This window comes from Oncorhynchus mykiss, chromosome 4, assembly GCF_013265735.2.
Source record: "Oncorhynchus mykiss isolate Arlee chromosome 4, USDA_OmykA_1.1, whole genome shotgun sequence".
Taxonomy (NCBI): Eukaryota; Metazoa; Chordata; class Actinopteri; order Salmoniformes; family Salmonidae; genus Oncorhynchus; species Oncorhynchus mykiss.
Window position 1 is genome coordinate 25,162,977 of NC_048568.1, and position 27,073 is coordinate 25,190,049.

The 27,073-nt window shown below is 45.1% G+C and overlaps 1 protein-coding gene across 3 annotated transcripts in view; it reads left to right on the plus strand.

Annotated features, from left to right (window-relative positions):
* The first annotated feature begins 4,014 nt into the window (after positions 1-4,014).
* Positions 4,015-27,073, plus strand: part of LOC110522380 (metabotropic glutamate receptor 1) — a 42,410-nt gene continuing 19,351 nt past the window's right edge. The window contains exons 1-3 of one of the 3 annotated variants that reach the window (XM_021600741.2): positions 4,015-4,257; positions 5,282-6,149; positions 9,380-9,632. In XM_021600741.2, coding sequence (XP_021456416.2) covers positions 5,423-6,149; positions 9,380-9,632 — 980 coding nt within the window. In that variant the 5' untranslated portion in view covers positions 4,015-4,257; positions 5,282-5,422. The remainder of the gene's footprint in view (positions 4,258-5,281; positions 6,150-9,379; positions 9,633-27,073) is intronic. The other 2 variants (XM_021600739.2, XM_021600740.2) reach the window with 2 other exon arrangements.

Below are 27,073 nucleotides of genomic sequence, written 5' to 3' on the forward strand. Positions count from 1 at the left end.
AGAATAATGAACAAATGTTGCACAATAAAGGTGTGGAAAGCTCTTAGAGATTTACCCAGAAAGACTACAAAAGATGCTTCTACAATGTATTAACTCAGGGGTGAGAATACTTACGGAAATTAGATATTTCCGTTTTTCATTTTCAATACATTTCAAACCTTTTTTAAGTATGTTTTCACTTTGTCATTATGGGGCATTGTGTCTAGATGGATTAGAAAAAAATAGATTGAATCCATTTTGATTTCAGGTTGTAACACAACAAAATGTGGAATAAATCAAGGGGTATAAATACTTTCTGAAAGCACGTTAAGAACGTTTAAAAAGACAAACACCAGAGGGCAGTCTGTTGCTTTAAAAAAGAAGGTTGGTTGGAGTCACTGTCCTTGGTGCTGAAGCTGTCCAACGCATGATGCTGTGTGCCACTTATTTGAATTTGTGGATACGTTTATTAATTCATTATTTTTTTTACCATTGACGCAGGCTATATTTTCCCATCAAGTCTATGTGAATTTATTTCTGATTGAGGGGGGTTGCATTGCTCTCTGGCTCAACATACAGTACCAGTCAAAGGTTTGGACACACCTACTCATTAACGGGTTTTTCTTTATTTTGACTATTTTCTACATTGGAGAATAATAGTGAAGACATCAAAACTATAAAACAACACATATGGAATCATGAAACAAAAAACATGTTAAACAAATCAAAATATATTTTATATTTGAGATTCTTAAATGTAGCCACCCCTTTGCCTTGATGACAGCTTTGCACTCTTGGCATTCTCTCAACCAACTTCATGAGGAATGCTTTTCCAACTATCTTGAAGGAGTTCCCATATATGTTGAGCACTTGGTGGCTACTTTTCCTTCACTCTGAGGTCCAACCCAATCTCAATTGGGTCGTTGTCGGGTGATTGTGGAGGTCAGGTCATCTGATGCAGCACTCCATTACTCTCCTTCTTTGTCAAATAGCCCTTACACAGCCTGGAGGTGTGTTTTGGGTCATTGTACTGTTGAAAAACAGTGCAAAATAGATGGGATGGCGTATCGCTGCAGAATGCTGTGGAGCCATGCTGGTTAAGTGTGCCTTGAATTCTAAATAAATCACAGACAGTGTCACCAGCAAAGCACCTTCACACCATCACACCTCCTCCTCCATGCTTCATGGTGAGAACCACACATGCGGAGATCATCCATTCACCTACTCTATGTCTCACAAAGACATGGCGGTTGGAACCAAAAATATAAATTTGGACTCTTCAGACCAAAGGACAGATTTTCACCGGTCTAATGTCCATTGCTTGTGTTTCTTGGCCCAACCAAGTCTCTTCTTATTATTGGTGTCCTTTAGTAGTGGTTTCTTTGCAACAATTCGACCATGAAGGCCTGATTCACACAGTCTCCTCTGAACAGCTGATGTTGAGATGTGTCTGTTACTTGAATTCTGTGACGCATTTATTTGGGCTTCAATCTGAGGTGAAACTTATCCTCTGCAGCAGAGGTAACTCTGGGTCTTCCTTTCCTGTGGCGGTCTTCATGAGACCCAGTTTCATCATAGCGCTTGATGGTTTTTGTGACTGCCCTTGAAGAAACTTTCAAACTTCTTAACATTTCCGGATTGACTGACCTTCATGTCTTAAAGTAATGATGGACTGTTGTTTTTCTTTGCTCATTTGAGCTGTTCTTACCATAATATGGACTTGGTCTTTTACCAAATAGGGATATCTTCTGTATACCACCCCTACCTTGTCACAACACAACTGATTGGCTCAAATGCATTAAGGAAAGCAATTCCACATATTAACTTTTAACAAGGCGTACCTGTTAATTGAAATGCATTCCAGGTGACTTACCTCATGAAGCCCATTGAGAGAATGCCAAGAGTGTGTAAAGCTGTCATCAAGGCAAAGGGTGGCTACTTTGAAGAAATCTCCAATCTCAAATATATTTTGATATATTGGTTACTACATGATTCTACATGTGTTATTTCATAGTTGTGATGTCTTCACTATTATTCTAAAATGTAGAAAATAGTAAAAATTAAGAAAAACATTGGAATGAGTAGGTGTGCCCAAACTTTTGACTGGTACTGTAAGGGACTCAGGTTGTCTTGACTGTTAGTCATATTTGGATATGGTTGAGTGGGACAGTCAGTGACTTATAATGTTATTCTAGTGCGTTTTCACACGGTTCTGTCTGGCCTACAGTCACGCTTGTCATTCTGCTCAGGTAACATCTGCTATAGCCTTCAGTATCTTAAATTCCATTCAGTGGTGGAAAAAGTACCCAATTGTCATTCTTGAGTAAAAGTAAAGATAACTTAATAGAAAATGACTCAAGTAAAAGTGAATGTCACCCAGTAAATTACTACTTGATTAGAAGTCTAAAGGTATTTGGTTTTAAATATACTTAAGTATTGAAGGTATAAGAATAAATCATTTCAAATTTCTTATATTAAGCAAACTAGACAGCACCATTTTAAAAACATTTTTACGGATACCCAGGGGCACACTCCAACACTCAGATATAATTTACAAACGAAGCATTTGTGTTTAGTGAGTCTACCAGATCAGAGGCAGTGGGGATGGCCAGGGATGATCTCTTGATAAGTGCATGAATTGGACCATTTTCGTGCCCTGCTAAGCATTACAAACGTAACGAGTACTTTTGGGTGTCATGGAAAAATGTATGGAGTAAAAAGTACATTATTTTCTTTATGCGTGTAGTGGAGTAAAAGTAAAAGTTGTCAAAAATATAAATAGTGAAGTATAGATACCCAAAAAAAGACAAGTAGTACTTTACAGTATCTTAAGTACTTTACATCACTGATCCCATTGACTGTTCTCGGTAGGCTATCAAATAGGGTTTTGGCTATGTGGTATACCGCTACGACCAAAAGTGACTTTTTCATAGCAGATTGGGAAAATTAACGTAGTAAGATAGGAAAAGTATGTTACGGTTAGGAAAAGGGTACGGGTTAGCTAAAATGCTCTCCTAACCTGCAACGAAAATTAACTTCCGGTCGTTGATAGTCACAACCACCAAATAGGTAGGCAGGCTACTACAGTAGGTTAAGGTCGTGTGTCAACCATTCCTATTAAGTGTTCTCGCTCTCTCTTTCTCTCTCTCAGACACACACATAATTATGCGCGTTCTCCATATCCACACTCCACGGGGTGCGTGTCAGGGAGACATGTCCTCGTATATGCGCTCCGGTTGTTTACTGATTAAATGCCTTCTGCTACTGGCTCCCCGCGTGCCCACGGAACACGCCCCTCTCTAGCTTCGTGGAGTCATTGTTAGTTCTAATTATTTTTCCAAACGCTGTTTGATATTATGTACAGTTCTTCCTCTGCTGTCGCACAAACCCATTTGGGCACAGAAATGACCCAACTCTAAACCAAGCACCCCTCCAAAATTGCAGAACTTTCACATTTGCAAAATACCAGTTGACTTTTACCAATTAATTAAATATATCTCTTCTGCCACCAGCTACCAGTTAAGGTCTTCAACTTCAAATATAGGCGGGAAGCCAAGATCTTTTCGAACCTTGAGGTGCTTCCTTAAAAGGGTACTACTTCGATTTAAGTCAGACTGCAACCAGCAGGCATTTCTGGCATCCATCCAGTGCCCTCCGCTTTTAAAGGTCAGATAGTGTGGATCAAAATGTACAATGTATAGGTGGATTAGCTAGGGTGGACCACGATGATGGTCTCTGAACCCTTAATATAAAAAATAACATTTGTTTGATGATTCCTCCATTACCTGGTCAACCATTTACATAAAAATGGGGGTATTCTCACACTGAATGTGTTTTTGCTGTGAGACGGGTCCCGTTGTGGCATGGGGTAATGGCAGGGTCACAATTCTGTAGACAAACACCATTTATCTTACATGTCTAAGCGGCTCGCGCACCGCTGAACTCTCCATTGCGGCACCACTGTTTGAAGCTGATTAACCCTCGTGTGAAGAATGATACCATTGTCTATTGTATAAGAATAAGTGACCTGTAGTGGGGTTTTAAACGTTCAGCGTTTTGCCCTATTAAGGCTGCAGCTTTTATGACCCGGTTTATGAAATGTGGTGAGAAACTGTCAGAGCGAGAGAAGAAGAAGAGGAGGGGTGGGGGGCTCTTGTGCTCTCACTGGAGGAGCGAGAAAAAAACGTCCGTTCGAGCGATACAAACTCAACTATCAAAGCCAAGGACCGCGCTGCACAGAAGACCGAGCAAGACACGCGATATGTCTCGCGGATTCAGGTACGTCCCAAGTTTTTCTACCAAATTAATTTATGAAAGAAGAGATGTACAGGTTAGGGCAGGTGTCGGTTTTGATATGCTCGTGACAAGGACAGCTAAGTGTAAGGACTATGTATCGGCTTCTCTCCTGTTCGATAATGCAATATCATTGAATGTTTGGAATCAGGCCACTGAGGTTTGTGAGCAATGAATTCGGACAGATGAGGGTGAAAAATATTGCATGCTGCGCGTTGGATCGTACAGAGCATGATATATGGCTTATATACCCAGAGACAGCATGGAAATCTGATCTGTATGTTCAAATATAATTTCACACCACTCAGTGCAACGATGTTCCATGTCATCAGACTGGGTATCAAGGATTTGTTCAGTAGTGTCTAATGAAGGGAATATAAATGGACATTGATTGGTTTAGGAACTCAATTAGATACTTTCTAAACCGTGGAAATACCAGCACATAGCTTCACTAGGCAGTAGCCTACATCAGCAGCACATGTACGACGCCGTTTCCTCAATTATCGTATGACTTCGTTAGTGCGCTGTCCAATGTGCTGAAATTGCCTTCCGGGCAACTCGGTTTCTCAACGATTGCCATATGCTCTTATGTGGAAATTGGGGGAAACGATGATAAACTCTCTCAAATTTTAAGTATGCTATAATTTATGTTACCTGTCTGAGACAATCGAACGACAAAAACATTTTGACTTCAGTGTTATTCTCAATAAACTTGTAATGATAATTGGCCCCGTGGGATAAATAAAGTATATTGAATTTAATCGAATTCTTATTTTATGTTCTGCAGGTCTTGTTTGCAAATGGATACTGAATTAGCCTTATTTCTAGTAGGCATGTTGTGTTTGGGCTATGAACCTAGTCAATTTAATAAGAATATGCTCGTGTTTATTGTGAGGGCCACCATTATTTTTAAACCCATGTAATATAGAGACTATATGATAACTGTAAGACGTTGCATATCTGTTGCTGCCTTCACAATCTTGCTTGATCTTTTATGATCTCTCTCCAGGTCTGTTTGGATATGCTCAGGGCGCTGTGTTTCCAAACTATGGTCACTGGGTTAAACGTGGATATACTGAGAGACTGTCAACGTTTCTGCTCAACTGCCCGGAGCGGATAGTATGCCCGTGCAGCTGGCACCGCTCACAGGATGTGGAATATGACACATGTAAATATGGGTTTCCTCGCGCTCCTGTATCTTCCGACGCTGTTCTTCGACGTCCTCGTGCTGTCCCACAAAAGCAACATCTATGAGCGGTCGGCAGTTCCGCGAGCCGCACCCCGCTCCGTGGCCCGGATGGATGGAGATGTGATAATCGGTGCCCTCTTCTCCGTCCACCACCAGCCGTCTGCTGAAAAAGTGGCTGATCGAAAGTGTGGGGATGTTCGGGAGCAGTACGGCATCCAGCGGGTAGAGGCCATGTTCCACACCCTGGACAGAATCAATTCCGACCCTATCCTGCTCCCCAACATCAGCCTGGGCTGTGAGATCCGGGACTCCTGCTGGCACTCCTCCGTGGCCCTGGAGCAGAGCATTGAGTTCATCCGGGATTCCCTCATCTCCATCCGGGATGACAAGGACGGCTCCAAGTGGTGCATAGACGGCACGCCGTCCAACCAACCCCCGCCCTCCAAGAAGCCTATTGCGGGGGTGATTGGGCCGGGTTCCAGCTCCGTTGCCATCCAGGTACAGAACCTCCTACAGCTCTTCAACATTCCTCAGATTGCTTACTCAGCGACCAGTATCGACCTGAGCGACAAGACTCTGTTTAAGTACTTCCTGCGGGTCGTGCCCTCTGACACGCTCCAGGCCCGGGCCATGCTGGACATAGTCCAACGCTACAACTGGACCTACGTGTCTGCGGTGCACACGGAGGGTGAGTCACTCAACCCACTCAACACAGGGGTTCTGAAAGCTGTTTGTGGGGTAGGATAGGATTAGGCCCAGTAGGCATAGGAGGACTGGCTCGGCTTTGGAGAGGGTTTTTACATGCTGTCAAGTTGATTTTGTCTCGTATGTGTTTGGGTTTGAGATAAGAAATCAATGCTTAAGGTAAATATGCCTAGCTATAGAGGTGGTGGATAAATTGTTAATGTGGTTTGTACACAGATAAGTACTTGCTAGCAAGCATGTGTGTCCTCCTCCCTGTCGTCCTCCCTATGGGTGTGCTCCTATGTGCAATATTGCTTTGGAGGGAAACTTGCTGTGTAATGGAATTCCCGCTCTCCAGACAGAACTATACATCTGGTGCAGTATAAGTATTCACACACCACAGGCAAAGTTGGTTCTTTAGCCGCTCATCACACCTACACCCCAGCAACACATCCAATCTCTCAAGCCACAATTCAGTCCAATTGTGGTCAATGTTATCAGAATGGAAATGCATTTGGGTGTTTATTGGTATCTATTTATATTAAAAGGAAATTAGATGCTAGATGTTCTGTCTCCCAGGATGTTAAATTTGATGCTAATTCTATTCCATTAGAAAATAACAGGCATGCTCTATCGTCTTCATTATTCCTAAGCATGTCTTAATTAATCAATCAGCCTATCCATATTCAACAGGGGCACTAATGGACTGTTTCCCCTCTGCTCTGTGCGGTGTAGCCTACTATCAGGCTGGGGTTACAGGTGGTGGAACCACATCATTAAATAGTCATTTAAAGTATCTCTGGGTGGAATCATAGAAATAGAATCCCGCTGGTCCATCCATACTAGTAATTCAAATTCTATGTGTGTAACTAATACATACAAAAGTTCCCCCGTTATGTGTATTGATAGAAATCAACTCCCATCTGTGTTATTGCTATTCAGATGTAGCGGAATTACTGTGTTGAGGGTGTTTCCATCATATCTAACCCCTGGTTGGAAGGGATGTGTAGTCTAAGCACAGCTTGCAAAGGGGTTCTGGCAATGCCCCTCAGTACCTGAAATACCAGCACATCAATACAGCAGCCCACATAGCTTCTCAGCAGCACTTGTCTGAAGGTGTTATCGGCTGTTTGTGAGTGTGCTGTCCAGGGTGCTGAACTTGTTAATATACCAGTAGAGTACTCCACAATGCAAACACACACCATGTAACTCAATCACATAAAACTCTTTCACCAGTTTACCACTATTGTAAGTGGAAGAGGGTAGAATGAGATGTGGAGATAGCTAAATTGTAGTTACTACAAGTCAATCTCTGCCATTAGCAATTAGCCAAGGCTCCTCAGTGTAAACCTCAATGAAATGTACCCAATGATGAGAGTAGGTAATGATTGACAGGCGGAGTGTATGGCCACTAAGGAATTCTGAGAGTTGTTAGAGGGATATGTGATAGACAGGCCCTAAAGGGAGGGTCGCACTTTGAATCCGCTTGTAAAGGTGGAATCTAGAAACCAGTTAGTCTAGAAAACCAGACCCTAGGCAACACAGTGACTAAGGTCTGGTTTCAATGATGGACCCTTTTGCAACTACGTCACTGCCTATGCTACTACTTTATCCGCTTGAATAAAATACAAAATAGTCGCTAGCAAGATGGAAATCACAGAGGTTATTTGTGATGAGTGATTTTCACAAGTGGCTAGTATGCATCAACTATCTTAACCAAAACCACTGTAAAGGTTGTGCCTGAAAACGTCGCTTTTGAATCATGACATTTTGGCATGTCTGCATCGTGATTTGTTGGGAGATTCCTCAGAAGGTTTTTATTCCTCTTATTAGCGTTGAGGCAGTGACATAGTTCCTCTATGCCAAAAGAGTCCATCATTGAAACCAGACATTAGTTACTGTGTTACCTAGGGTCTGTTTTTTCAAGACTAGAAACCTGTAGGGGGGTCACAAAGTTCACAGGTCACGGTCAGGTTGAGGGGCAGGCAGGGCCAGAAGAGAGTGGAGGTGAAGTGCCATGAGGCTCAGCTAGGGGGTGCCAGGTATCTGACTGTCACCAGACCTGGTAGGTAGCAGTCCACTGGGACCAAAGATAAGAGTGTTGGCATAATAAGGGTGTTGTGTGTGAAGGAAAACAGTGGAGGATAACAGTATGTGTAGTAGCCACAGTCAGAGTACAGGGCCCCTGTTTTGATCTTCTACAAGGACCCTTTTTCCCAATGTGATGGCCACAACATTGGATTCATTGGATCTAACTAAACACATCTCTTCAGTTTGAACTATAGGGCTACTTGCCTATTTGACGTTTAGAATATTAAGTGTATTGGGTAAATGGTGTTCCTGCACTTTGGGAATGCTTTTGGATTGGTTAAACGTGTAGTATCTGCGGTGAGATGAACATTGAGTGAATATGTTAATTGATATGAAACATTTGACTGAATACAACACTGAAATCCTTACATTGAAATGCTATGAATCTAAGGGGTTTATAATTGATCAACCATTATGTGAATTCACCTGTTCAGATAGAACTGCTATACTGGCAAACTAACAATTGGAGCCTAGTCTATAATATCATGCCAGAGTAATGCATTAGTGTGCTGCCAATTCAGCCCTTTCTCATTTTTCAGAATAAGACAGGTGTGTATGAGGACATGTATATGATTGTGTAAACAAAGGCACTGCATTAACATTGCAGACACATCTTTGATTGAAGCCAGTACTTTGAATATACATGATCCTCTTTGCAGCATCCTCCATGCACTACTAGGACCATGTCCCAAATGGCAACCCTTCCTCTGCAGTGCACTTCTTTTGGCCAGAGCTTCATCAGCTCCGGTCAAAAGCAGTGCACTGCATAGGGAATATGATGCCATTTCAGACACAGTCTATCTATGTAAAATAAGACAGCATTGCAAAGCTTGTACAACTGATTAGGATGTTATCATGGGAGAATGTAGCGCAGTCCTCTCCACCCCATTCAGCATCCCTGATTGCAATCAGTAGGCACTAGACTATCTGGCTATATCAGAAGATGGATCAGGACAGCAGCACAGTCACAATACACTCACGGCCTGATGACTCAAAGTCATCAGACTACCACAGTTGTTAGTATGGCTGAATCCAGTCACTATCAGCCTGGAGGAACTTGAGCATTTTCTGTTCCAAAATGGTGACTCCTCGTTGGCCATTTTATGTCTGCAGTGGTGACTTACCCCTCTCTCTGAATCCTAGGAAACTATGGGGAGAGTGGCATGGAGGCCTTCAAGGAGCTGGCCACCCAGGAGGGTCTGTGCATCGCCCACTCTGACAAGATCTACAGCAACGCTGGGGAGAAGCACTTTGACCGCCTACTTAAGAAGCTCCGCGAACGTCTGCCCAAGGCTCGCGTGGTGGTGTGTTTCTGTGAGGGAATGACTGTACGCGGCCTCCTAATGGCCATGAGACGTCTGGGTGTGGCTGGAGGAGAGTTCCTCCTCATTGGCAGGTAAGGCACAAGCCTTTAAGGCACTGATTTCTGGGTAGTTTTGGGCGAAGGGTGGCTTTGTGCCGCATACTTCCAGACACGCATGTCACCAAGGCAACCAAATCAAATCAAAGTTTATTTGTCACGTGCGCCGAATACCTTACAGTGAAATGCTTACTTACAGGGTCTAAACAATAGTGCAAAAAAGTATTAGGTGAACAATAGGTAAGTAAAGAAATAAAAACAACAGTAAAATGACAGTGAAAAATAATAGTAGCGAGGCTGTACATAGTAGCGAGGCTATATACAGGCACCGGTTAGTCGGGCTGATTGAGGTAGTATGTACATGTAGATATGGTTAAAGTGACTATGCATATATGTTAAACAGAGAGTAGCAGTATCGTAAAAGAGGGGTTGGCAGTTGGTGGGTGACGGGACACAATGCAGATAGCCCGGTTAGCCAATGTGCGGGGGCACTGGTTGGTCGGGCCAATTGAGGTAGTATGTACATGAATGTATAGTTAAGGTGACTATGCATATGTTAGAATGCTAACATATTTTATATGTTAAACAGAGAGTAGCAGCAGCGTAAAAGAGGGTTTGGGTGGGCACACAATGCAAATAGCCCGGGTAGCCATTTGATTACCTGTTCAGGAGTCTTATGGCTTGGGGGTAAAAAAACTGTTGAGAAGCCTTTTTGTCCTAGACTTGGCACTCCGGTACCGCTTGCCATGTGGTACAAGAGAGAACAGTCTATGACTGGGGTGGCTGGGGTCTGACAATTTTTAGGGCCTTCCTCTGACACCACCTGGTATAGAGGTCCTGGATAGCAGGCAGCTTAGCCCCAGTGATGTACTGGGCCGTACGCACTACCCTGTGTAGTGCCTTGCAGTCGGCCGAGCAATTGCCATACAAGGCAGTGATGCAACCAGTTAGAATGCTCTTGATGTTGCAGCTGTAGAACCTTTTGAGGATCTCAGGACCCATGCCAAATCTTTTTAGTTTCCTGAGCGGGAATAGGCTTTGTCGTTCCCTCTTCACGACTGTCTTGGTGTGTTTGGACCATTTTAGTTTGTTGGTGACGTGGACACCAAGGAAGTTGAAGCTCTCAATCTTACAGCCCCGTCAATGAAAATGGGGGCGTGCTCGGTCCTCCTTTCCCTGTAGACCACACTCATCTCCTTAGTCTTGGTTACGTTGAGGGATAGGTTATTCTTCTGGCACCACCCGGCCAGGTCTCTGACTTTCTCCCTATAGGCTGTCTCATCGTTGTCGGTGATCAGGCCTACCATTGTTGTGTCGTCTGCAAACTTGGTGTTGGAGTCGTGCCTGGCTATGCATTCGTGGGTGAACAGGGAGTACAGAACAGGACTGAGAATGCACCCCTGAGGGGCTCCAGTGTTGAGGATCAGCATGGCATGTTGCTACCTACCCTCATCACCTGGGGGTGGCCTGTCTGGAACTCCAGGATCCAGTTGCAGAGGGAGGTGTTTAGCCCCAGGATCCTTAGCTTAGTGATGAGTTGAGGGTACTATGGTGTTGAATGCTGAGCTGTAGTCAATGAATAGCATTCTCAAGTAGGTGTTCCTTTTGTCCAGGTGGGAAAAGGCATGGTGGAGTGCAATAGAGATTGCATCATCTGTGGATCTGTTTGGGCAGTATGCAAATTGGAGTGGAACTAAAGCAGATACCACTAGTGCCAGTGAGAAATGTTTGCCAGTAATTAATAATTTGTATCTAGTAAAGACAGAAAACTGAGAGGAAGTGCTGTCTCTTCATATGTTGTTTCAATGTGTAGCTTTTGGAGATCTTAAGAATTGGCAAGGGCATTGTAGGATAATCACCTATATCCACTACATAAAACATTCCACAGACTATGAGGACCTACCAGTATCACATACTATGTACATACTGTTGCTATAAGCGTACCGGTATGAAAAGATAGATTTGTTGAAAGTGATCTTTACAAGTATATCCACAAAGCCTTCAATGGTGTTACACGGAGTGGAACCCAAGAGCAGACTCAAATGAGGAGACAGGCATGAAGTAACCCAGGCATTTATTGACACACAGGGGGGAGATGGAGTGCAGGTCAGGGGAAGCTCGGGCGGGTTGCTAGAAACCAGGTGCAGAGGCTGAGGCTGGAGCGAGAGGGGTTGAGGCAGGGTAAGCAGGTCTGGAGGGGAGTCCAATGTAGTAGTAGAGTGGGGAATCCAGGATGACGAGATGTGGGACAGGAGACAGGGACCAGAGTCAGAGCGGGCAGAACTGTAGCGGAGAGGAAAACAGCATCAGGCAAGGAAAACATGCACAACAGGTTCTGAATAGTAACACATGCCTGGAAACAGAGACTGAGCAGAGATTACAATCTGTCAGTGTGGAAGTGACAGGGCTGAGTATTTGTAGAAGTCTTGATTATGGAACATGTTGCCAGCACACCTGTCCCCGCCCACACAATCACAGAGAGGGAGACTGGGGGAGTGGCGTCAGGTCAAGGAGACACAGGATGAGCAATAGAGGGCGTTGCAGGAGCAGATGTGACATTACCCCTCCCCCTCTATTGGCACCACCAAGATAAGCCTGATAAGGAATCCCGTAAGAGGGAGGGGTCCAGAATGTGACTGCGGGGCACCCAGCAGCGCTCCTCAGGCCTGTATTCCTCTCAGTTCACCAGGTACGTCCAGAAACCGCCGGACGGTACAGGCAGGATGGTCATTGATGAGCAGAGGGTGTGGAGGAGCTGCTGCAGGAAGAGACAGGGGACTGGAGCAGACAGGTTTAATCAGGGATACATGGAAGTTAGGTTTGATCTGAGAGAGGTTGGGAGTTTCAGGCGCACCGCAGAGGGGTTAATGACACGGTCAATTGCAAAGGGACCAATGAGTCGGGGTGAAATTCTCTTCGATGCTACCTTCAATGGCAGGTCCTTCAATGAGAGCCATACCTTTAGACCTGGGGTTTAGTCTGGAGCTGAGGCCTGGAAACGGTTGACTTGGGACTGGGTCCTGTCTGAGACAAAGGGCAGCCCGGGCCTTCCTCCAGGTACGGTGACTACGGCTGAGATGGTCCTGGACAGAGGGAACCGTAACCTCTTGGGCAGGGAACAAGGGGCGTTGGTAAACCAGAGCACACTCGAAGGGCGACATACCTGATGAGTCGTTGGTGAGGTGGGCATATTCAACCTAGGGTAGCTGAGCGCTCCAGGAGGAAAGGTTAGCAGAAGTCAAGCAGTGTAGGGCAGTCTCCATCTCTTGGTTGACCCGTTTGGTCTGGCAGTTGGTCTGGGGGTGATATCCAGAAGAAAGACTGACATTGATACCAAGAGCTGAACAGAAGGATCTCCATGCCTGGGAGGTAAACTGGGGACCTTTGTCGGAAACGATGTCAGTGGGGATGCCATGCAGACCAAACACATGGGCTACTAACAGGTCCATAATCTCTCTGGAGGACGGGAGTTTGGAGAGGGGAAGAACTGAGCCATTTTGGAAATCCTGCCAATAAAGGTGAGGATGACGGAGTTACCGTTAGCTGGGGGGGGGGGGGGGAGGGGGGAGGAAGGCCAGTGATGTAGTCCAGAGCTATGTGTGACCAGGGGTGACTGGTATGGGAAGAGGGTGCAGCAGACCGGAAGTCGGTTTAGTGGAGGTTTTGTTCCGGGCGCAAACCGAACAGACTGAGACAAACCCCCGGACATCTCTCTCCATGGTGGGCCACCAAAAGCACTGACGCAGGAAGGTGAGGTTCATACCAGGGTGACAGGTGATGTGGGTAGAATGGCCCCACCGAAGAACATCAGAGCGAACACAATCTGGAACAAACAGAGCATTACTAGGACCGTTACCTGAGTCAGGCTGGTTCTGCTGAGCCTGGTGGAATACGGGACTCGATCTCCCAGGTGACGGCGGCAACGTTGCAGGTGGATGGCACAATGGCTTCTGGCTCGGTACCTGTGTTGTCAGTGGTGAACTGGTGAGAGAGGACATCAGGCTTGGTATTCTTCAAACCGGGGCATTAAGTGAGTGTGAAATTGATTCTACCAAAGAACAAGGCTCACCGGGAATTCAGACATTTGGTGGTCTGGCTGTAGGACAAGTTTTTATGGTCAGTTCACACGATGAAGGGGTTTACAGAGCCCTCCAGCCAGTGACACAATTCCTCTAGAGCCAGCTCAACTGCCAGGAGTTCCCGGTTTCCGATGTCAAAATTCCTCTGCAGGTGAGAGCTTATGGGAAAATAATGCACATGGGTTGACCTTCTGATCAGAGGGGGAATAGTGAGACTAAACAGCACCTACCCCGGTGTCAGAGGCATCCACCTCCACAATGAACTGGAGTTCTGCGTTGGGCTGAGTAAGGACCGGCGCAGAAGGGAAGTGATGCTTGAGTTCCAGGAATGCTGCCTCTGCCTCAGGAGTCCAGTGGAATGGAGTGGAGATGGAGGTGAGAGTGGTGAGAGGTGCTGCCAGATGGCTGTAGTTGCGGATGAAACATCGGTAAAAATGAACAAACCCCAGGAAACGCTATACTCATCTCCTTGCTTCAGGTTGGAGGGCGCAGACCACTGTGACTGCCATGACCTTGGCGGGGTCCATACGTAACTGTCCCTGTGCAATAATATAACCCAGGAAAGACACTGTGGCAGCATGGAACTCACATTTTTCAGCTTTAACAAAAAGCTTATTTTCCAACAGCCATTGAAGAACTTGGCAAACGTTTTACTGGTGAACCTCAGGGTCCTTGGAATTAAAAAAAAAATAAAAATCAGTATGTCATCTAAATAGACACAATCAAAGCATCCAATCACATCCCTCAGCACATCATTGACTAGGTTCTGGAAAACAGCAGGAGCGTGAGTGTGTTCCGTTAGTAAGACCAAAAGGCATTACCAAATACTCAAAGTTATCAAGTGGTGTGTTGAACGCAGTCTTCCACTAGTCCCCCTCTCTTATGCGGACAAGTTGGTAGGCATTCCAGAGGTCGAGTTTGGTAAACACAGTGGCACCATGGAGGTGGGGAAAGCAGAGCTGATGAGTGGAAAGGGGTACTTGTTCTTAACAGTGATATTATTCAGCCCACGGAAGTCTATGCATGGCCTCAGTGATCCATCCTTCACAAAGAAAACCAAGCACCCACTGGGGAGGAAGATGGCTTGATAAGTCCTGCAGCCAGAGAATCCTGGATGTACCGCTACATAGCCTCCTTCTCGGGGTGAGAGAGGTTAAATAACCGGCTACAGGGGAGAGGAGCTCCAGGCTGGAGGTCAATGGCGCAGTCGTACAGCCGATGAGGTGGCAGCGACAGGGCATGGTGCTTGCTGAACATAGGAGCTAGATTGTGATACTCGGGAGGAACTGATGACAGATCCGGAGGTTCTGAAATGAACTGGGGCACAGACAAGGCAGGGGGAAGGACAAAATGTAAACAAGTTGAGTGACAAAATTAACTCATCAAAATGAAGTGGTTACCTTTCCGGTGGTCCAGTCAATCTGTGGGTTGTGTAGCTTTAACCATGGATGGCCAAGAACCAGGGCAGTCGAGAGTAAGGACAGTCAATGTGGAAACTGATCTTTTCAGAGAGACGCATGATGACAGGGACGGTTCCCTCACAGAACTGTAGCAGAGAGGAAAGCAGCGTCAGGCAAGGAAAACAGGCACAACAGGATATGAATAGTAACAAACGGCTAGAAACGTAGACTGACTGAGCAGAGATTACGATCTGTCTGCATGGAAGTGGCAGGGCTGAGTATTTGTAGAGGTCTTGATTATGGAACACGTTGCAGCTGGTGGGGATCTGCTCTCCAGCACACCTGTCTCTGCCCACACAATCAAACAGAGAGAGAGAGAGAGAGAGAGAGAGAGAGAGAGAGAGAGAGAGAGAGAGAGAGAGAGAGAGATGAGTCAAGGAGACACGGGATGAGCCGGTCAAGGAGACACGGGATGAGCAGTAGAGGGCGTTGCAGGAGCAGATGTGACAAAAGGGCTTTCAGCTGCTCTTTTGAAGTCAAAACAACCCTTCCCCCTCTCTCTACCTCCCACTTTCTCATTCCTCCCCCACCCTCTCTCTTTTCTGATGGGCCCATCCTGGTGGCAGAGGGCACAGCCATCGTTGTCTGAGAGGCTCTCTATGTGTCAACGCTGGGTGACTCCAGCGTGAATCTCTCCCATGGAGAGATACATTCACAGTGTGACAAACATCCAGTACACCCTTAAGACTAGGGTTGCAAAGGGAGGGTATATATATAAAACTTTAGTTTAACGGTAAAGTACCCACATTTTGGTAACTTTCAAGTTTTTGGAGGGTATTTTATAAGATGATATCTAGTGGTCTTTTTGCGTACTTCGGATGATCACAGGTGTCTGTAATGATCTCTGCCCCTTTGTGTGGCCTTATTACATGTAAAATAGATAAAAATAATAATAAAATAAGATGATTTTAAAAAAATGGCCATGAATACATTTATTAAAAGTTATTCAAGTTTAAATTACCAAAATTACCATAAATTGCAATAGATTACATGTTAATTACCAACATTTCAGAAGATTCGGGTAACTTTGGTATATTCCCGGTAGCTTTGCAACCCTAATCAAGACCTTCAAGGACAAGGACAATCCTCTGTTGTCATCAAAAGTGATGTCTCAAACCTGACCTCCACTGTCTCCTTTCATGGTGCATGACATCCTCTCTATTTATTGGGGATTTTTGGGGTGTGGAGGTTGGTTGTAGGACATTGGTTCTTCTAGCTGCCAGGCTTATGTCTGAGAAGGAGGACATTGATGAGACAGGCAGAGTGATGGGGGAGGCAGTAGACTCTAAGCCAGGGTAAGTACCGTTCTTAGTGGATTTGATGAACGCTTCTCAAAACATTGCCCAAACGCTGCTCCATCATCAGGGCCATCTTTGTGGAGAGCCCTTCTGTTGCTCCTCTTTTCTCTCACAGCTCTGGAGATGGAGGCTGTAATGTCTAAACAGCAGGGATGAAGGGAAATCAGTTACCTTCGTCAGGTTGTCTTTGTGTTGTTTGTGACATATTCTATTCTATGGGAATTCGGTGGTTTTTGGAGGGGAAACAGAGGCACTCTCTCTTTTCCATGTTAATTATCCATCCTAATGAAGCTCCAGTGTTTCCCACTCTCTCTCTTCTCTCCTTCCCTATTCCTTCCTCGCTCTCTCTCTCCTCTCCATAGGAGAGTGGGTCTTTTTTTAACTGGTGTGGAGGTCTCTATGGGAGAGAGAAGGAAACTGGTGGCTTAGCTCCACATGCTTCTGGGTCAGAGAGAGCGAGGAGTGAGAGAGGAAGAGAAAGAGTGAAAGAAAGAAAGAGATGAGTGAGAGAGAAAAAAAAGTGAGAGAGAGAGAGTGCGTGAGAGGAGAGAGGGGAGAGAGCGAGAGAGAGGAATAAGAGAGAGAGAGAGAGAGGAGTGAGAGGAGTGAGAGAGCAAGAGGAGAGAGAGAAAGAGGAGTGAGAGGAGTGAGAGAGAGAAACACATTGAAAGAGAGAGAGGGGAGAAAGAGAGGAGTGAGAGAGAGAAATAAATAAAGTGAAAGAGAGAGAGAGGAGTACGAGAGAGAAAGAAAGTGAGAGAGAGAGAGAGGAGTGAGAGGCATGAGAGAGAGAGAGCGGAGAGAGAGCAAGATGAGTGAAAGCCGTAAGAGAGAGAAATAAAGTGAAAGAGAGATTGAGAGTAGAGAGAGAAAGAGGAGTGAGAGAGATATAAATAAAGTGAAAGAGAGAGACAGGAGTGAGAGAGAGAGGGGGGAGAGAGAGGAGTGAGAGAGAGAGAGGAGTGAGAGAGGAGTAAGAGAGAGAGAGGAGAGAGAGAAAGATGAGTGAGAGGAGTAAGAGGGAGAGATAAATAAAGTTAAAGAGAGAGTGAGAGGGAGCAGTAAGAAAGTGAGAGAGAGAGAGAGGAGTGAGAGGCGTGTGAGAGAGTGGAGAGAGAGAGGAGTGAGAGGCGTGTGAGAGAGAGGAGAGAGCAAGAGGAGTGAGAGGCGTGAGAGAGATAAATAAAGTGAAAGAGAGAGACAGGAGTGAGAAAGAGGGGAGTGAGAGGGAGGATTGAGAGAGACCGGAGAGAGAGATGAGTAAGAGAGAGAGAAAAGAGAGAAAGAGGAGTGAGAGGAGTGAGAGAGAGAGAGATTAATAAAGTGAACGAGAAAGTGAGAGAGAGGAGTGAGAGAGAGGGGAGATAGAGAGAGAAAGGAGTGAAAGTGAGAGAGAGAATGAGAGAGAGAGAGAGAGAGAGAGAGAGAGAGAGAGAGAGAGAGAGAGAGAGAGAGAGAGAGAGAGAGAGAGAGAGAGAGTGAGGAGGGTGAGAGGGAGAGAGAAAGGAATGAGTTAGAGAGGAGTGAGAGAGGGAGCAAGGGACAGAGGAGAGAGAGAGAGAGCGGAGTGAGCGAGATAGAGAGAGGAGTGAGCGAGAGAGAGAGGAGTGTGCAAGAGATGGAGAATGGAGTGAGAGAGATAGGAGTGAGTGAGAGAGAGTGGAGAGAGAGGACAGAGAGGGAGAGGAGTGAGAGAGAGAGAGAGAGAGAGAGAGAGAGAGAGAGAGAGAGAGAGAGATAGAGAAATAAAGAAAGAAAGACTGATGGAGCATCACATACGCCAAACCTGTGTGTGTGTATGTGTGTGTGTGTGTGTTTGTGTAAAGCTTGGCTACAGTGTCATGGTCACAGGCTTGGAGGTTGGTTGACAGATATTAGCTCATCAAAACACAGCCTGCTATTCCATGCTAATTTGTGCCCTCGCCTGCCAGCCGAGTGAGAAGCTGTTGATGTGTATGTGTGTTTGTGAGAGAGCGAGAGAGAGAGAGAGAGAGAGATTTAATTTAGAGTTTAGGGTTTTAGGGGGAGTGTGAAAGACAGGCAGAGATACAGAGAGAGACAGAGATGAAACAAGGTTAGGAGGGCTCATAGTTGAAATAGGGAGTGTGATAGAGGGAGAGTGACTTGAGTGAGACATAGCGAGGACAATAAATGGAGAGAGAGAGAGACAGAGAGAGTGAGGGGGTAGAGGATCTCTCTCTATGGCTGACAGTAATACATAAAATCACAGTGTGAGAGACAGAAAGGGCCTGAGAGAAAGAAGGAGAATCAGACAGAGAGAGATACAGGCAGGCAGATGGGCAGGTTTAGAGTCTGAGAACTCTTGTTTTACATCTCTGCTGTTGAACACTCGCCTGCTCTTCAGACGAGGGCCAGGTGCACTCTCATACGAGAACACTTTATTCCTGCAGCCCTAGGCCTGCCCCACAACCATATCTCCCCAACTCACTCTCCTCTGCTCTTCTATTCTATTCTCAGTCATATGGCTCGTCCTTTGTCTCCGTCTCTCTGTGATGTTGCAGAGGGTAGCTAGCGGGGTGTTGCAGATTGATCGTCTCCATGGTTTCACTACAGAGTGTTGTATCTTTTGCTCTGGACGTTTATGTCAATCTTTTGGGCCGTGTCGCAATCTGTGCATGACAGATCTGTCTGTAGAGATCTCTGGGGATTAAACCAATGCCTTGGTCTGTACTTTGAATCAAAGTGTTTTTTTCATGACTTCAGCCAGTTTCATGTCAGCATAGATAGATACATGTATTCAGAAAGAGAATGTGATTGGTAAGCAATTGTATTATGTGTCAAGGCACAGCTAAGCAGAAGTGGAAAGTAGTTAGGTTGGGTGTGATGTTGCATGCCATGTCACTATGGTGAATGGCTCTCATTGTCTGGGAGCTCTTTGTTACATACTTAATATCCCCTTCTATCTCTCTCTTCTGACTGTCATACACTCATGCAGCACTAGATCACAATAAATGAGCAGTTTTTCATTAATGACATCCGACAGCCCAGAAAATGAGTCTCCCCCCTTTGTTACTCAGGATCATCTTAGGTAACTCAAATATTTACTTTCATAAAACATGTTTAGTGGAGTAGCGTTTACAAGCAGCCACCCATGGACTTCCCATTAAAAGTAAATAATCCAAGCAGGTATTTTACATGTCTGGTTCCCTACCTTAGATTGTCTGGGTGGTAATTGTGCCTAGCAATAGCATGAGCAAGTGATTCCTTCAAATAAAATGAAGGAGATAAAGAAGATTGAATGCTCCTCCCTCGCTGAATGGATGAAAGTATATTACTTGCAGCATTATTTATTCAATTACATTTTGTTCCCTGGCCGTCAGTAGATAGAAAAATGAATGAATTTGATCCTGCCTGTTGTGTGGTTGGGTTTGTCTAAAGAGATGTATGGTTCAGTATTAGTTATATCGTTCTTATCACAGCCATGGGTCCCAGGTTGAGACCAGACCTTCGGGGTTTAGGGTTCTGATTAGTGACTTGGCGTTAGATTTGATGTCTGATGGCGTGATGTCTTGGCTGGTGTTGGAGGCATGTGAGAGGAACTGTATATTCGAACCCAGGATGTGCTTGGGTGTGAATACTGAACAGATGTCGCATCACAAGGGGGCACTAGCACCTCATGTCAGGGGACGTCCCGTAGAGGGAATCATAGATCTGGGGAGAAGGGACTATTATCACACATTGAGCTCTGACCCCGGAGTGAACTACAGACACTGGTCTACTCTACACAGCCTCCCAGCATAGCGGACTGAGCTGTGGAGAGAAGCACATCTGTGACTCTAGAACCCTTGCGCGTTGTCGCATCTCACTCATAGTATATCTCTTTCTTGTATGGAATAATATGCCTGACCTTCTTACTGATTTGACTTAATTATCCATGGGGTAAAGTACAGTTCTGTTAGCTCAGCGGTGAATCTGTCTGTTTGATCATGATTGACACACAAAGTAGCGATTAGTGGGGTGAAGAAACACTGCTAAGAGACTATTTCCCTCAACGGTGTTGGCTGTTAGTCGCATCATATCTACCTTTTATTCATCACCACCACTGTTCCATTACCCAACCTCCCCCATTAGAATGACTGTGTGGGGAGCAGAGTCAGTCCCACCCACCTGCTCGCAATTAGTACCATTCATATCCTATATCTCCCCCTCTAATGCTGCCTGCATCAATGCTGTTATTACTACAGACATTTGCATAAGCTGCTTTTCCACTTGTTGTACTCACTCATTTTAGCCCCAGTCTTTTTTACATTTAGATTTTTGTCTGTTTCCTATTTTGTATGGCAACCATGAATTCCTCACTCTCTTCAATTTTATTTTGCAAAATGGAGATAGGCAGGCAGAGAGACAGACAGGAAGACAGGCACATTAGCAGCCCAGGTACTTTTGTGTCTGAGAGATGGAGGTGAATCAGTATTTTCTGTCTCTCTCTTCTCTCTCTGTCTCTCCTCTCTCGCTCTTCTCTCTCTCTGTGAGGCAGTGCCTTTTCCATTTCCTTAACGACTGGGCTCTGGTTTTTCTCCCAGCTTAAATAAATGAAACATTTAAGGAGGCAGAGAGAGGGAGAGAGAGAGAGGAGTACGACGACATATTTAGCTGTGTCCTGCTTTTCACAGGCTTTTATCTCTCCTCTTCCCTATCTCCATCTCTGAGGAATGAAAGAACAGGAAGTAATTCCTGCATATTCATTATTGCACAGCCAGAACAGAATGGAGTGAGCAGATTCATTATCTCCTTAAATTAATGGGCTACTTTCTCATTAGATTAGGACTTGGCTCTGCAATCACTGATAATGGTTCAGATTGAATAAGGACCTATGTAGTCAGGTAATGTAGGGCTACATTATGAACATTTGATAGGGAGACTTCTCACCTTCTTCTTGATTTACTCCTGTACTGGCATCCCTCATCCCCAGTGTTGCTTGGGTAGGCCTAGGACAGCCTAGGACAGCCTGGGCAACCAGCATGGGGTGCATTATAGTGAAGTAGGTCAGTATAGTGGGACAGAGGAGGCCTGCCTGTGATTCCTGCCTTACAGCTTATAATTAAACCCTTTTCTCAGAGAAGGCTGTGAAGTGAAGGGTTTTTCTTACAATTTCCTACAAATCAACACATTTTGCCATGACTTATGCCATGTTAATATGATATCTGAGTGAGAATGAGAACAAAATGAATGTGGGCCCCTGAAGGTTAAGGCCCCTGGGCATGTGCCCCGTGTGCCCGGTCAGTAATTCGGCCATGATTACTACAGCTGGCTAGATTAACTAGACTAATTTACCAATCCAACATTTTTTAAGGTAGACTCAGCAGGCCTCCCGACTGGCGCAGTGGACTAAGGCACTGCAGTGCAATGCTTGAGGCATCACTACATATCCATGTTCGATCCCGGGCTGTGTTGCAGCCGGCTACTACCGGGAGACCCATGAGGTGGCGAACAATTGGCCCAGCATCGTCCGGGTTAGGGGAGGGTTTGGCCGTCCGGGATGTCCTTGTCCCATCACACTCTAGCGACACCTCTGGCAGGCCGGGCGCATGCACACTGACACGGTCGTCAGTTGTACGGTGTTTCCTCTGAAAACATTGGTGCGTCTGGCTTCCGGGTTAGTGAGCAGTGTGTCAAGAAGCAGCGCGGCTTGGCAGGGTCGTGTTTCACAGGACGCATGGCTCTCAACCTTCGCCTCTCCCAAGTCCGTACAATGGGACAAGACTGTAACTACCAATTGGATTTCACAAAATTGGGAAGATGCCGTTGCCAAACAACGTTGCCATGAGCAGCACCACAGATAATGAGTGAGATGCAAGACTTCACTCTCCCACAGTCACACACAGATCGCATGTGTACAGGTTCACTTCACAGTGTGGAAGCCACGGGACCAAAACAGCAGAGAAGTTGAGCCTCACTCTATTTGAAGAAATTACCAAGGTCGGGACCTAGTTGTCCTCATATGTAGCTACGGCCCTAGATAGAGGGAGAGGGAGGGAGGGAGAGAGAGTGGGAGAGAGTGGGAGAGAGAGAGAGAGAGAGTGAGTGGGAGAGAGAGAGAGAGAGAGCGAAAGTCAGAGAGGGAGGGAGAGAAAGACAGACAGAAATAAATAAATACATCTCTACTCTTCTCCTCCTTCTGCCATGTTGCTACCCTTTCTACCCATTTTACAAATCTGGGTTTAGAATCTGGGTTTAGAATCTGGGTTTAGAATCTGGGTTTAGATGTAGTTTATTAGGGCATGTTGTGGGGGCGTTGGCTAGTTGAGTGATATTAGATTCAGTTTATTAGGGCATGTTGTGGGGGCGTTGGCTAGTCGAGTGATATTAGATTCAGTTTATTTGGGCACGTTGTGGGGGCGTTGGCTAGTCGAGTGATGCTAGAGTCAATTTATTATGGCATGTTGTGGAGGCATTGGCTCGTCGAGTTATATTAGATTCAGTTTATTAGGGCACGTTGTGGAGGCGTTGGCTAGTCGAGTGATACGAGATTCAGTTGATTAGGGAGGCATTGGCTAGTCGAGTGACACTAGATTGAGTTGATTAGGGAGGCATTGGCTTGTCGAGTGTTACCAGATTCAGTTGATTAGGGAGGCATTGGCTAGTCGAGTGTTACCAGATTCAGTTGATTAGGGAGGCATTGGCTTGTCGAGTGACACTAGATTCAGTTGATTAGGGAGGCATTGGCTTGTCGAGTGACACTAGATTCAGTTGATTAGGGAGGCATTGGCTTGTCGAGTGTTACCAGATTCAGTTGATTAGGGCATGTTCTGGGGCGTTGGCTTGTCGGGTGATACTAGATTCAGTTGATTAGGGCATGTTCTGGGGCGTTGGCTTGTCGGGTGATACTAGATTCAGTTGATTAGGGCATGTTCTGGGGCGTTGGCTTGTCGGGTGATACTAGATTCAGTTGATTAGGGCATGTTCTGGGGCGTTGGCTTGTCGAGTGATAGTAGATTCAGTTGATTAGGGCATGTTCTGGGGCGTTGGCTTGTCGGGTGATACTAGATTCAGTTGATTAGGGCATGTTCTGGGGCGTTGGCTTGTCGGGTGATACTAGATTCAGTTGATTAGGGCATGTTCTGGGGCGTGGCTTGTCGGGTGATACTAGATTCAGTTGATTAGGGCATGTTCTGGGGCGTTGGCTTGTCGGGTGATAGTAGATTCAGTTGATTAGGGCATGTTCTGGGGCGTTGGCTTGTCGGGTGATACTAGATTCAGTTGATTAGGGCATGTTCTGGGGCGTTGGCTTGTCGGGTGATACTAGATTCAGTTGATTAGGGCATGTTCTGGGGCGTGGCTTGTCGGGTGATACTAGATTCAGTTGATTAGGGCATGTTCTGGGGCGTTGGCTTGTCGGGTGATACTAGATTCAGTTGATTAGGGCATGTTCTGGGGCGTTGGCTTGTCGGGTGATACTAGATTCAGTTGATTAGGGCATGTTCTGTGGCGTTGGCTTGTCGGGTGATACTAGATTCAGTTGATTAGGGCATGCTCTGGGACGTTGGCTTGTCGGGTGATACTAGATTCAGTTGATTAGGGCATGTTCTGGGGTGTTGGCTTGTCGGGTGATACTAGATTCAGTTGATTAGGGCATGTTCTGGGGCGTTTTTCGGGTGATACTGCACAGATATGTACACTACAGCATGTCCCTTTTCTGTTATAACTGGGATTTGTGATTTTATAAAGTCCATTTTGCTCCCCGATGTTAGCATGTTGCTAACGTTACAATCACCATGGCGATTTGGTTTTGTTTGATGAGAGGCTAGGAGGCTTGGCTGATCGTCTCTGAGTCTAGACCTGTCAGTCAGTCAAACAATAGCCTCTAAGGAAAATAGCTCAATACTCTGAAAGTCCACAGTTTTAATTCTAGCATATATCACATAAAATGTCACAGAGAAGGCAACGATAGGTCTGCAGCTTTTCTGGGTGATTATACTCAATAGTAGTTCCAAAGTATTTTACAATTGACTTATGCATCTAAGTTGCATCTCTTTATGTTTCACTGAACAAGAGGTTTTACAAGATGAATTAGAATATTCCTAACGTATCACAGACTTTAATTGAAAGCAGAAAAACATTGTCACGATGCCTTGTTTTTTTTTCAAGTATGAAGGACTAGTATGAAATGATCAGAAGAGCATGCCTGGGTTGGCATCTGGATGTCATTGTGACAGAACACGCTGAGGTTGAAACAATGTCCCTGTTATGATGGCCCCCTTGCTTATTTTCTGTTTTTATAGTTTGCACACATACACAAGTAAGCAATTACACACAGTTACACACACAGTTACACACGCACACACACACACACACACACACACACACACACACACACACACACACACACATACATAGTCTAACTGTAAAATGTTCTCTCCCTATGTGGGAAATGTGTAGAGTTGCAGAAAATTAGCTTTAAAATAGCAAAATGTTGTCTCTTCGGCCAAGAACACAGACTCTTACATTTTTGGTGGGAGCCGCGCCATTGGCCATGCCCGCTGTCTGCTTGTGTCAAATGGGTCAAAACAAGGGAATGCATAATGAATCTCTTACTTGAACTTTTTTTGGAAACTCTTGTACAATCAATTCTTTCCCTCAGGAGACGGTGCATGTGATTAAGATTCTACCCCGCCAATTAATTCATGGCTTCATAAATATACAAATGTGTTAGCTATCCAACTGGAACTAGATCATCTGAAATAGTCAGGGGATTCGTTCGTTTGTTCTCTCTCCTGGCACTCGGCTGAAAGCTCTGTTGTGTTTTAGACATGAATTATCTAACTGTTGGTTCAGCAGCTTCTCCACAGCAATGTCTCACAACACTGAGGATCAGTCAATCATCTAGCCACACACACACACATTGATCTCTAATTGACCACTTGATGCATGTGGTAATTTGGACTTTAATATATTTCTGTAAGAATAAAAGGAAGGGTGCTGCCTCCAGTGATTCAAATAGCTGTGATGTGGTGCGACTAATAGTAGTAGCAGTGGTAGGTGTTGAACAGTCTTAGTCTAACTGTGGTTAGGTCTGTGTTTTCATGATGAGATACAGTGCATTCAGTATTCAGACCCATTGACTTTTTCCACATTTTGTTACGTTACAGCCTTATTCTAAAATTGATTAAATGATTGCTTTTCGTCATCTATCTACACACAATACCTCATAATGACAAAGTGAAAACAGGTTCGTAGAAAAAAACTGAAATACCTTATGTAAATAAGTATTCAGGCCCTTTGCATAGCCCATCTGTAAATAGCCCATCCAATCTACCTCATCCCCATACTGTATTTATTTATTTATCTTGCTCCTTTGCACCCCAGTATCTCTACTTGCACATTCATCATCTGCACATGCTACCATTACAGTGTTTAATTGCTATATTGTAATTACTTCGCCACCATGCCCTATTTATTGCCTTCTCTTATCCTACCTCATTTGCACAAGCTGTATATAGATGTTTCTACTGTATTATTGATTGTATATTTGTTTATTCCATGTGTAACTCTGTATGTGTCGAACTGCTTTGCTTTATCTTAGCCAGGTCGCAGTTGCAAATGAGGACTTGTTCTCAACTAGCCTACCTGGTTAAATAAAGGTGAAATAAAATAAAAGCTTTTATTTCTTTCATCACATTCCCAGTGGGTCAGAAGTTTACATTCACTCAATTAGTATTTGGTAGCATTGCCTTTAAATTGTTTAACTTGGGTCAAACGTTTCAGGTAGCCTTCCACAAGCTTCCCACAATAAGTTGGGTGAATTTTGGCCCATTCCTCCTGACAGAGCTGGTGTAACCGAGTCAGGTTTATAGGCCTCCTTGCTCGCACACACTTTTTCAGTTCTGCCCACAAATATTCTATAGGATTGAGGTCAGGGCTTTGTGAAGGCCACTCCAATACCTTGACTTTGTTGTCCTTAAGCCATTTTGCCACAACTTTGAAAGTATGCTTGTGGTCATTGTCCATTTGGAAGACCCATTTGCGACGAAGCTTTAACTTCCTGACTGTCTTGAGATGTTACTTCAATGTATAGACATAATTTTCTTGCCTCATGATGCCATCTATTTTGTGAAGTGTACCAGCCCCTCCTGCAGCAAAGCACCCCCACAACATGATGCTGCCACCCCCGTGCTTCACGATTGGGATGGTGTTCTTCAGCTTGCAAGCCTCCCCCTTTTTCCTCCAAACATAACGATGGTCATTATGGCCAAACAGTTCTATTTTAGTTTCATCAGACCAGAGGACATTTCTCCAAAAAGTACGATTTTTGTACCCATGTGGAGTTGCAAACCGTAGTCTAGCTTTTTTTATTGCGGTTTTGGAGCAGTGGCTTCTTCCTTGCTGAGTGGCCTTTCAGGTTGTGTCGATATAGGACTAATTTTACTGTGGATATAGATACTTTTGTACCTGTTTCCTCCAGCATCTTCACAAGGTCCTTTGCTGTTGTTCTGGGATTGATTTGCACTTTTCGCACAAAAGTACGTTAATCTCTAGGAGACAGAACGCGTCTCCTTCCTGAGCGGAATGACCGATGCGTGGTCACATGGTGATTATACTTGCGTACTATTGTACAGATGAACGTGGTAAGTTCAGGCGTTTGGAAATTGCTCCCAAGGATGAACCAGACTTGTGGAGGT